An 11,976-nucleotide genomic window follows, 5' to 3' on the forward strand; every position below is an offset into this window, starting at 1 on the left:
AAATGCATGTAGTACTTAATTGCGATTAAAATTCTTACCTTCATGTAAATCAAATGAGTTGCTTTTTGGGAACAAAAATTTCTTTGAATCTGTGAATATGAAAAAAAGTTTCTTTTTGGATCTTAATTATAAAGTAACAACGATGTAGGGTATTTATAGGAGCTTAGTCTTTGCAGAATATATTATTCGTGTTGATTTATGCCTACAGGCACCGTCCCATTGCCTAAATATGAATTTAACTGACTCTTGGAAGCCAAGATTTCTAGACCAAGACCTCTTAATAACGAAGATGCTAATCTGATCCAATATTACTTTTTTTTTTCAGAGAAAACAATGTACAAAAAGGGAGAAATATAATATAAAGAAAAGATTAGCGAAAATACCCTGATTAATTAATGTTGTATAGCATGCTATGACTCCTAGGAGCAAGTCATATACAAATACAAAAAAATGGTTTGGACAGCATGGTGGTGCTCTATCTAATTGGCTGAAGTTTTGGGTGTAGTTGAGGGAAAATGTGTCACCTAACAATATATCACCGCCATTTCCTAAGTAATGGAGTTTTATTAGTTTAGGTACGATCCATTCACGACAAAGTTTCTTAATTATAATCCTTTGTTACAAGGGAACATCCTTCGACTATGAGTAATAGAGATATTTCCCTATTGTCATTTGGTTTTATAATGGAACTTCAACTTCTTCATGGTATCATAACAGGTTATTCCATGTGAGCAACTCAATGGCCACACTTGCTTCATGTCACTAGGATTTGTGGTCCCCGTGTTAGGTTTGAAAAGTTATCACACGTGAAGAAACATATTGAGAGCGAATCCCACATCCAAAAAAAAGGGACCTCACCTGCGTTTATAGATAATTAGGCTGTTCACACTGTACTCAATCAGACACGGTACGATGCGCTAGTTCTCTGTTTTAGCTGCAAAGCTCATTTAGCACATAAGAGATATTGGATTGGCAAGGCATCCAATAAGGTTAATTGGTGGTGGTGTTTAACAAACTACAACCACAATAATTGAAAGAACAAATGAAATAAACTAATTCCAAGTTGTAAATTGTAACACGTCTGCTCGTTTGGTCCAGGAGACAAAAATGTGCTTCATGTGAACGGACCAATATTTAATTAAATATTGCAAAAGTTTTATGGTGTTGCAGATATGTGTATAGTGAGTTTTAGAAACCATATACGTGAGTCAATTCAAATAACAGTTTAAAGGGCTGTTTGATACTCATTTATTTGTAATTTTCTGCTTTTTAGTTTTTAATTTTTTGTTAAAGATAGAGGGCAAATACTTTATGATCGAACTCATTTGTTTGCAATTGTCTGCTTTTTAGTTTTTAATTTTTTGTTAAAGATACAGGACAAATACATTGTTTGCAATTGTCTGCTTTTTGGTTTTTAATTTTTTGTTAAAGATACAGGACAAATACATTATCATCTATTTGAGTGATGCTGATGTGTATCTATCATGGTAAAGACATATGGTGGAGTCTAATTGGCTATTGGTACAGTAGATTAACCTTGCATGTAATGTTAACTTGGGCCACTAGTTTAGCCTTTGCCACTTAAATGAGGAGAAGACCCAAAATATCTAGAGTACATTTTTTATTTATTTATTGGGGCTTTATCTGTTTTGTACAAAGAGAGGATAATTAAGAGAAATTTTATGGATCAAAACTTTGGGTCCTGAGGTATTTTGAGTATAAAGTAAATGCTTTTAATTACTTGAACTACAAATTTCTTGTTAAATGATAATAAGTACACCTTCACAAAGTAAACTAAACTTCCCATTTAATTATTGGATTAAGTAACAAAAACACTCCAACCTTTTAGTGTCATTTCAAATTGGTCCAAATATTTCAAAACATTCCAAACAAGTACCCAATCTATTAAAAATGTTACGTCCAGTAGGCCATGTTTGGACTGAAAATAAACATTGGGCCTAGCCAAAGCCCAGGATCCCACAAATCACTTTGATTTCTTAATGGGTATCTCATTTTAACAAGAATAAACAGTGGACGACTCAAAGTTTGGAAGTACTTTTGAAGTAGCAAGAATGGGCGGCAGGATCGCGCTCTTTCACACTGAAGGAGGATTGTTCAGTCGAGTTTTGCAAAGGAAAAGTACTTTTTAATGGCAAGTTCATAGTTCCAAGAAGATCAGAGCTCAAGTATCCAAGTGGAAGCTCATCATCTAGCAACTATCAAATCTACCACTTGGATCGAAGGCAATGAACTGAGAATGAAAGGTTTAATCTCAAAGAATGAAGGGTTTCTAAAAAAGGCGGCAAAAAAGTTAAAGAAAAGGACATTCAACTCAACATACAAAAATACTTCTAAAAGCTCTACAACCTACTTTTCACATATTCTCTGACACACCCTGACCCGATGTCCAGTGGGCACCGAAACCGAGGTGTGTTGGCCATCACCCGAATAGGTGATGAAGCCATGATACACATGAAATCACAGCTAGATTGTGAAACTATTACAATCTATCAAAAATTGGGCAGTACGTCTCCTAAAAATAGTAATAAGCCCAAATTAAAACACATGCAAGTATCACAAATATTCCTAGACATCCCCCAAAAGGCCACATCTAATAGGTCTCTGACCCTTAATTACATGCCTAATAACGTGTTTAGAGTATATTTGTTAGAATACAAGTTAAAAAAACTGAGTAAGTAACTTATCTAGTAAGAATGTGTCATAGCTTCGGGAAGATGTCACCACATCAAACATGCTCACTAAAACAGCCACTTACTCTAGTGACATAGCATACAATACAATACACTAGCCATAGCTAGTGTAAGTTGGTTAATATAATCATATCATTATTGTAGTCTCGAAGTAATGACAAGCTAAGTGCATGACTATCATGTCATTACTGATTAATTTTGAAGTAATGACAAGCTGAGTATGACAATGTAATCATGTCATTACGGAGTAATCTTGACGTAATTACAAGCTATAATGACCTGAAATCCTATGAACCATACACTTGGGTTCTAGGAAATCCTTAAATGCCCGTTGCATGCCTTGATCCACTATTGTCCAAATAGCATTTCCTGCTGGACTCTAACAAGCTTTCTTCGCTTCTCCCCTGGCTTAAACAAACCAGTGGCATATGCCTCATCTGACCGAGATCTTTGGAGATGAGTCTGTACTACAATTTGGTGGCAGAACTTACTTGTGAATTCACCACCCCATTAGATTACAAACATTTAATATTCATTCCAAACTGAACTTCTATGAATTTATAAAACTTCACAAAAATTGGGAAAACTTCTAATTTATTAAATAAAGGAAAGATCCATACAAAATAAGTGCAACCATCAACAAGCACTACATAATATATATATATATATATATAGCCTTCAATGGATTTTATAGGAGATGACCCACATACATCTGGATGAATCCATAAAAAAGGAACAAACACCTAGTAGATTCAACATGAAAATGATTCCTAGTCCTCTTTCCTTGAATATAAGCAGTACACATTTTATGAGTAAAATCTAAGCTTCTAAGGTGTGAGAAATTTGCGACTTAGATAGCATAACAGACATGACTTCATTTGCTGGATAATCTAATTTGTGATGCCAAATAGAAGATTTCACCGATTGTCCAATGAAAGCACTTGCATTCTGAAAAGTAGAGACATGAATATGAAACAATTCACCAAGATTACTCTTGCCTTTGTAAAATATCACCCTTGTCACCTTGTCATGCACAAAAAACTAGTATCATCATAGACAAACTAATATTTGTTGTCCTTGCACAATTAAGGAAATGACATAAGATTCACAGCAATGGAAGGCAAATGTAAAACATTCTTTAAAATAAGGCAGTGAGAGGGAGTGTGAATCAATGAATATCCAAGATTCTTAACAGGCAAACCTTGAACATTGCCTATTTTTATTTTCTTTGAACCTTCAAAGTGATTTGCTTGATTAAGACTGGCAATACCTGAAGTCATATGGTGAGAAGCTCTTGTATCCATAAACCTAAGTGGTAGGATTGGAAAAAGATTTAGATCCTTGAGCAGTCATGGCATTCATGTATGAAGGCTGATAATGATTCTCAGGAATTGGAACACTTTGTTGTACTGTAAATCCTTAAGGAGAAGACATTTGGTATGAATAATGAGCAGCAAAGAGAACTGAAAGTATTAATGGTGGCTGTGGCTGGACATAGTAAGTTGGAGCCAAGGAAAATGGTGATGCTGAAGCTTGATATGAGTAATTCCTCACATGATAGCATTCCAGTGCAATGTGCCCCCTTTTCCACAGATTTGGCATTCTTGAACACAACCAGAAGATTAGAATTCCTGAAGAAGTACTTTGGAGTTGTATGTCCTCTTCTATGGAGTTTGGCATTCAGGTTGTAGAGGATTCCTTAAAATAGTATTTCCAAACCAACCATTATTCTGCCTGAAATATTGGAACCTCTTCCTTTGTAGTTAAACTTGAAATTATCATTCCCTCTTTGTTGACCTCCATTTTAAAATCTTTGTTGACCTCCTTTAATGTTGGAATGAGGCATTTGTCTAAATGAACTCTCGAATAAAGGATCCATATTTCGAACAAAACCAGAACCAAACCCATTAGTAGATGGCATGGAAGAGAAAAATAAGCCAATATTCTGAGACTCGGGGTATATAGGAGGTTGAGGAGGAATATTAGACATTGGAGGAATAATTGTAATTCTACCACCAGTACTAGAAGAATAAGTATTAGAGGAATCCAAACTAGAAGCACCATTAATGAAACTGAATCCCACAGGAAGAGCTTGAACTGCCCTGCATATGTAATGCTGACATATTACGGGACAAGGCATTGATTACCATATCATTCTGTCTTTCAGCACCAAAGTAATGCCCTCAATTCGTTCATTGAAATAGCACTTTCCCTTGCAAGAATTAGTATTCTAATAGTGACATATTCTTTTGGTAACCTAGCTAAAGCTACCATAATGACATCATTGTCTAAGATGAATTCACCTGCTGCTGTCAATTCCCTGATGGATACAAACTGATCTAATATTTATGAAAAGTGTAGATCAATAAGTACAAACCTAGGACTAGGGTATGCGGCTAATTAAAATGACATGGGCTTTTGATTAAGAGTAGTTTGTCCTTGTTTTTATTTTTTTTGAATTTTTTGGGTTTTGATTGTGAAGGAAACAAATGGGCATTTTTGATATTTTAGAAAGCTTTACCAAATTAGAACTCTCCCTTTATATACATATACATATACATATATATATATATATATAAAATCTTAGTTAAACAAACTAATTAACGTGTAAAGCCCAAAACTAAATAGTCCATTGAACACAAACTTAGACCATATGAATGCATATGCATGTCGAATTTATTCTAGTGAATGTTTATAAAACGCTTGACATTTTGTGAGTTCGAGAGCATTGGAGACAAATTTAAACTTAAATATCACAATAAAAAACATACACTAATCTAAGATGTTACAGACTTAGCCATTTTGTTAGGAATTGCCAATTTTACACGAACAGTATTTAACAAAGATATATGGGCAACAGTAACATAAATTAAAGGTAAACGCATAAACTGTAACCAACAATATTTTAATAAGACAAATAAGAGAGCAAAATTACAAGAAGGGGAAACCACACTTTCCACAACAGTTCTCTAACCACCGGCACTGAGAGGGCCTGCGGTAAAAAACAAATATATACAACATGATTCTTGAGGTCTGTTGCAGGAAGCCGATTCGAACTACGGGCCACAAATTGCTGAGTCGTCAAACTCACTTAATGTTGAATTGCTGAATTTACCATCTGTAAAATCCATCATAGTAGTATTGCGCAGTTGGATACTGTGGATAGTGAATATAGCTTGATGCCCACTGAATTGGCTCAGGCAGCTCAGCTGGTTTTTCTTCCGGTTTTTTCACTTCTTCAACACTTACTATGGTGCCAGAGCCAAGCTTCTTCTTCAATGATTTAGCCAAGTCAACGGCATCAACTCCGTCTCCGATCACCACCACATGCTCTTTCTCTGCTTCTATGGACACTGTGCTCACACCTGCTTAATCAGTGATTCATCATTAGTTGATTAATTAAGTAATTTTCAATACTTCATATGAATGATCAATGACCATTTGGATTGTCACTAGATTTCTTGATGATTTTATTGATGCGTACCTTTGGCAACTGCAGCAATCTTCAAGGCCTTGGTTCTGCACTTCTCGGAGCTCAGCTGCACCTTCATGACTATCTTTTGCTGCATATACAAAGAGTATACATACAGTTAAAGCCTTTTTGATGTGGCCTTAAAAAGGTGAAAAAATTTCAAAATAACAAAGAACACGAAATGATTTCTGCACACTCTTCTCTCATACACACTCCTTTGAAAGTTTTAAAGGAGAATAATTAAATATATACGTTATATATGAACAAATGAAAAAGCATACCTTCATATTCGCGAACAGAAAATCAGTCTTATGAATCTATGAACTGTTTACTCTAGATTTCTACTTGAGCTACTTGGATGCACTTAGAAACCAATGATAAGGTATTTATAGGAGCTTAATCTTTATACAGTATTATTTGTGTCCCCACGCAAACGAGTATCATAAAGAAGGGTTAAACGTACAAAGGGTCATCTGGACCAAGTCAGACACGGTATGCATTTGAGACCGATATTGGGTTGGTAAGTCATCCTTAAGGTTGGGTTGACTTAATGATTGGGGCATTCTACATTTCATATGGAATTCGAAAACTTAGTCTAAACAAAGAATACATTGGACTTCAGGTTTTTGGAATTAATTAAAGGAATGGAAAGTTTCTGCATTACGTTACAACCACAATAACTGAAAGAACAAAAAAGATAAAAATTAACTCCAAGTTTGAAACGTCTGCGCATTTGGTCAAGTACAAAAATGTGCTTCATTTGGACGACCAAGCTTTGATCAAATATTGCAAAAGTTTTATGGTGTTGCTGATATTTGTGCATAGTGAGTCTTCCGAACCATCCATGTGAGTCAATTCATATAAACAACTATGGTGGAGTCTAATTGGGTTTATTATCATCGATCAACCTACGTAGTCTTAATAATGAAACATCTTTTACCAAAACCTTTCATGTAATCTTAATTCGAGCCAACCACTTAGCCTGTCACTTGATGGAGTGGAAGACCCAAAAAATATACGACGGCTTTTTAACCAAAATGGTATATGAAATTGTCTTAACTTCTCATTTTGGTCTTTGAGATTTAAAATCGAGATTGTCCATCGTCAATCATTTTAGTCATTTTGTGACAAGTCTTTATTAAATTGGAGAAATCACCAGTTTAAGAGAAGGAGTTGATCTGACAAAAATACCCTCAATTTAACGGAGATTTTCTCAGAAGGACAAAAATGATTGACAGTGGAAAAACTCAGGGACTGCTTCTATTAATTTTAATTCTCAAATACCAAAGAGATGAGTTATGTCAATTTTAGTGATAATTTTTAAACATTTTTATTTGTTGGGGCTTTATTTTTATTTTATTTTATTTAGAAATAATACCTTAATTCAAAGAGAAACCTCTGATACTCCAAGGTGTTGGGGCTTTGTGTGTTTTGTATTAGTTCCATAGGATATGAGACATGATTGTGAGATAAATCGTATCTCCCTTTTTACGGTGGGTCATATGGTGGAGTCTAATTGGTTATTGGTACAATTGATCAACCTTGCATGTAATGCTAATTTGAGCCGTCCATATTTATTGGGGCTTTGTCTGTTTTGTATTAGTTCCTGATATGGGAGGATAATTAGGAGATGAATATTATCCATCAAAATTTTGGGTCTTGAGACATTTTGAGCATAGAGTAACGCTCTTAATTATTTGAATCAAGAGTTTTTTTTATCAAATGATAATGAGTATATGTACACAAAGTAAACTAGACTTTCCATTTAATTATTGAATATTCTATTATACAATCGATATCATGAGGGCACCGGAAAAAGTCCTAGCCCCGTTGGTTGTCATGAATCTTGCAAATGCGACGACAAAAGTATAAATTGAACATATAATAATATTTTGCTTTTAATTTGATACCTATTTTGCTTTTAATTTTTCATTATTATTATTATTATTATTATTTGGCTAGAATTAGAGAACAAATGTATGGAAGAAATAGGATATACAACAAGAGCGGAGAGATAAAGGCCACTGTAATTTTTTTTTTTTGGAACAAACGAAATTATTTATATTAAAAAGGAAATGTAAGTTTAGCCTCACAATGAGTTAATAATAATATGATTCAAATTTGCTTTTGGTGATAATCGAACTTAAGACCTCTCACTTACAAATGAAGAAGAATACTACTAGACCGTAATACTAAGTGATTCCACTTTTTTTTTTTTTTTTTTTTTAAACAAAAGATAAAGGCCACTTAAGACTTCAATGTTCACATAGGGCCACTTAAGCTCACAAACAAGGGAGGGAAAATGGTAAGACATTAATTTTTGTCAACTCTACATCAATCTTTTTTACCACAAATGGACTAACTTGATTGTCACACTGTTTTCTTGTAGGTCGTACCCTCCAAATTTTGCCGTTTTGGTGGCAAGCAAAGATAGTGTGTCCTATTTCACAAGCATAAATTAGATAATTGCTTGTTGGAGGAACCGAAATATTTGCTCTAGCAGTTGGCGAGACTGGTGAAAATTGAACAATACTGATACTGAGAAGTGATGCACAAATTTTTTCTAGCCTTTGTTTAAGGTCATTTACTGAATGCAAATGTTGAGAACAAGGAATAAATAAGACTTATAAATTTAAATATGCATTTAAGGAACGTATTCAGAGCACACATCTAATCTAGAACACTAAAAGAATTAATATAAAAAAAATTGAATGAACAAAGGAGTGGGTCCTACACCGAGAGGACTTGAAGATGCCGATGCGGAAGTGCCTTGACGCCGGGATTGTACGCCTCGATTCTAAGTCTTGAGGAGGCGCAAAATAAACATGAGTGGACCAAGTTGATATATATAATACTGAAACAGTTATCAACATGCTAACTCCCAAAGTTTTAAAGAAAACTCATAAATAACATAATATGTAGTAGGTTTTCCGAAAACCCTAGCATGCCATAAAACCTTCACAAAACATGTCTCATATATAGTGCTAACTAGCGGTATCAGTATCAGTATTAGTATCTATTCAATCAGAACCCTTCATTTGCCAAACAGGCCATTTAGAACACTTCTTCATTTGCCAAACAAGCCCAAGCTATGCCCGACCGAAGCCAATATAAATGTCATTGCTAAACAGGCCCAACCTACGCCCGGCCGAAGCCAATATAAGTATCATTGCCAAACAGGCAAAACAGTCCTTCCAAACATAGGTACATATATCTCAAAAACATCTTCATAGTATAGAGTCATCCATCATCTATACTATAAAGAAGTGTGTAAAAACATGTTTTAAATAGTATATCGTCATCCATCAGAAATCCTGCAAAAATATGGGTTCGATAGAAAATATGATATTCCAAAATATTCTAAGTAAGCATAATATCTCATAAAACGTAATCATTAAATCATGCTTTTTATATGTGCAATTCTACTATTAAAACATGCATTTTAGAAGGAGTCGACTCACAAATACTCCGTCGTAGTAGAGCTATACGAACTAGGAATGGCAGAATCGCCGCTATTAATTGCACTTAAACACATAAAGGGTACAATTAATAAAACTATACTCAAACAATTGAATTTGGGAAAATGAACATCAAAAACGGGTCTAGGACATCGAAATTAACCAATGAGGGGTTCTGGTCGAAAACTTGAAAAAAGTCAAAAAGTCAACATTGACAGGTCAAAGTCAAAGTCAACGTTGACCGGGTTAACTATCAGATCGGGTCAAAGTCAACGGGTCAACGCCCAAGTCAAACCGGGTTAGTCAAACCGATCCAGTCAACTGGGCTGGGTTCTAGGGTATTGGGTCAAAAGGGCCTAAGGGTTTGGGCTTCCCAACTGGGCCGGGTTCTAAGGCCCAAAGGCCTTGGTTCCAAGGAATTGGGCCTTAAGGTTCACTAGGCCGAATGCCCGTTTCACACGGCCCGAAGGCCTGTTTTGGCTTTGGGGTTCTAATGGACCTTGGGCTTGTAAGCCCAGCCCAAAATAAGGGTTTTAAAAAAAATAAATATAATAAAATCAATTAAATAAATGGGTTGGGTTTGGGGATTTAGCGGGCCAAAGGTCAGATGTTGGTCACGGCCCGAAGGCCTGGTCTTTTTAGTTTGGGTTTGAAGGCCCTTTCCTCACCAGGGAAGAAGGTCGGAGCTTTCCAAGCTTCGGTTGAAGCCATTTCGCCGATCTACCCTCCAATCTACTTACGAACATGAAGATACAAGAGAAGGGAAGAAGTTTGTTACCCTTGTTTCATCGAGAGAAGACCGGATGTGGCCGAATTTGGGCTCGCACACCCACAGTTTGCCGAACTTGGGTTTTGGGTGCCCTTTGGGTGTCCTGGGGTTCCACAGAGACAAAGATAGTGTGTCCTATTTCACAAACATAAATTAGATAATTGCTTGTTGGAGGAACTGAAATATTTGCCCTAGCAGTTAGCGTCGGTGAAAATTGAACAATACCGATACTGAGAAGCGATGCACAAATTTTTTCTAACCTTTGTTCAATGTCATTTATTGAATGCAAATGCTGAGAACAAGGAATAAATAAGACTTATAAATTTAAGTATAATGAATATGCGTTTAAGGAACATGTTCAGAGCACACATCTAATCTAAAACACTAAAAGAATTAATATAAAAAAAATTGAATGAACAAAGGAGTGGGTCCTACACCGAGAAGACTTGAAGATGCCGATGCGGAAGTGTCTTGACGCTGGAATTGTACACCTCGATTCTAAGTCTTGAGGGGGCGCAAAACAAACATGAGTGGATCAAGTTGATATATATAATACTGAAACAGTTATTAACATACCAACTCCCAAAGTTTTAAACAAAACACATAAATAGCATAATATGTAGTAGGTTTTCCGAAAACCCTAGCATGCCATAAAACCTTCACAAAACATATCTCATATATAGTGCTAACTAGTGGTATCAGTATCAGTATCTATTCAATCAGAACCCTTCGTTTGCCAAACAGGCCATTTAGAACACGTCATTCATTTGCCAAACAAGCCTAACCTACACCCGGCCAAAGCCAATATAAATATCATTGCACACCCGGCCGAAGCCAATATAAATATCATTGCTAAACAGGCCCAACCTACGCCCGGCCGAAGCCAATATAAGTATCATTGCCAAACAAACATAACAGTGACCACTAGATATGTACAAAAACATTAAATATAGTCTTTCCAAACATACGTACATATATCTCAAAAACATCTTCATGGTATAAAGTTATCCATCTATACTATAATGAAGTGTGTAAAAACATGTTCTAAATAGTATATCGTCATCCATTAGGTATCCTACAAAGAATATGGGTTCAACAGTAAATATGATATTCCAAAATATTCTAAGTAAGCATAATATCTCATAAAACGTAATCATTAAATCATGCTTTTCATATATGCAATTCTACTATTAAAACATGCATTTTAAAAGGAGTCGACTCACAGATACTCCGTCGTAGTAGAGCCGTACAAACTAGGAATGACAGAATCGCCGCTATTAATTGCACCTAAACACATAAAAGGTACAATTAATAAAACTATATTCAAATGATTGAATTTGGGAAAATGAACGTCAAAAACAGGTCTAGGACGTCGAAATTAGCCTAGGAAGGATTCCAGACGAAAAGTCGAAAAAAGTCAAAAAGTCAACATTGACAAGTTAAAGTCAAAGTCAACGTTGATCGATGACTAGGTCAACTGTCAAACTGGGTCAAAGTCAACCGATCAACGATCAGGTCAAACCAGGTCCGTCAAATTGATCTAGTCAACTAGGCTGGGTTCTAGGG

The 11,976-nt window shown here is 35.5% G+C and overlaps 1 protein-coding gene across 1 annotated transcript; it reads right to left on the reverse strand.

The window, feature by feature from the left end:
• Nucleotides 1-5,571: 5,571 nt before the first annotated feature.
• Nucleotides 5,572-6,550, reverse strand: LOC137743907 (heavy metal-associated isoprenylated plant protein 47-like). Its single transcript, XM_068483837.1, has 3 exons — nt 6,465-6,550; nt 6,196-6,274; nt 5,572-6,076 (listed from the first exon to the last, which is right to left on the reverse strand). Exons 1-3 carry the CDS (start codon nt 6,468-6,470, stop codon nt 5,823-5,825), a joined length of 339 nt encoding a protein of 112 aa, XP_068339938.1. The 5' UTR covers nt 6,471-6,550; the 3' UTR covers nt 5,572-5,822.
• Nucleotides 6,551-11,976: the final 5,426 nt, after the last annotated feature.

This window comes from Pyrus communis, chromosome 8 (genome assembly GCF_963583255.1).
Source record: "Pyrus communis chromosome 8, drPyrComm1.1, whole genome shotgun sequence".
Taxonomy (NCBI): domain Eukaryota; kingdom Viridiplantae; phylum Streptophyta; class Magnoliopsida; order Rosales; family Rosaceae; genus Pyrus; species Pyrus communis.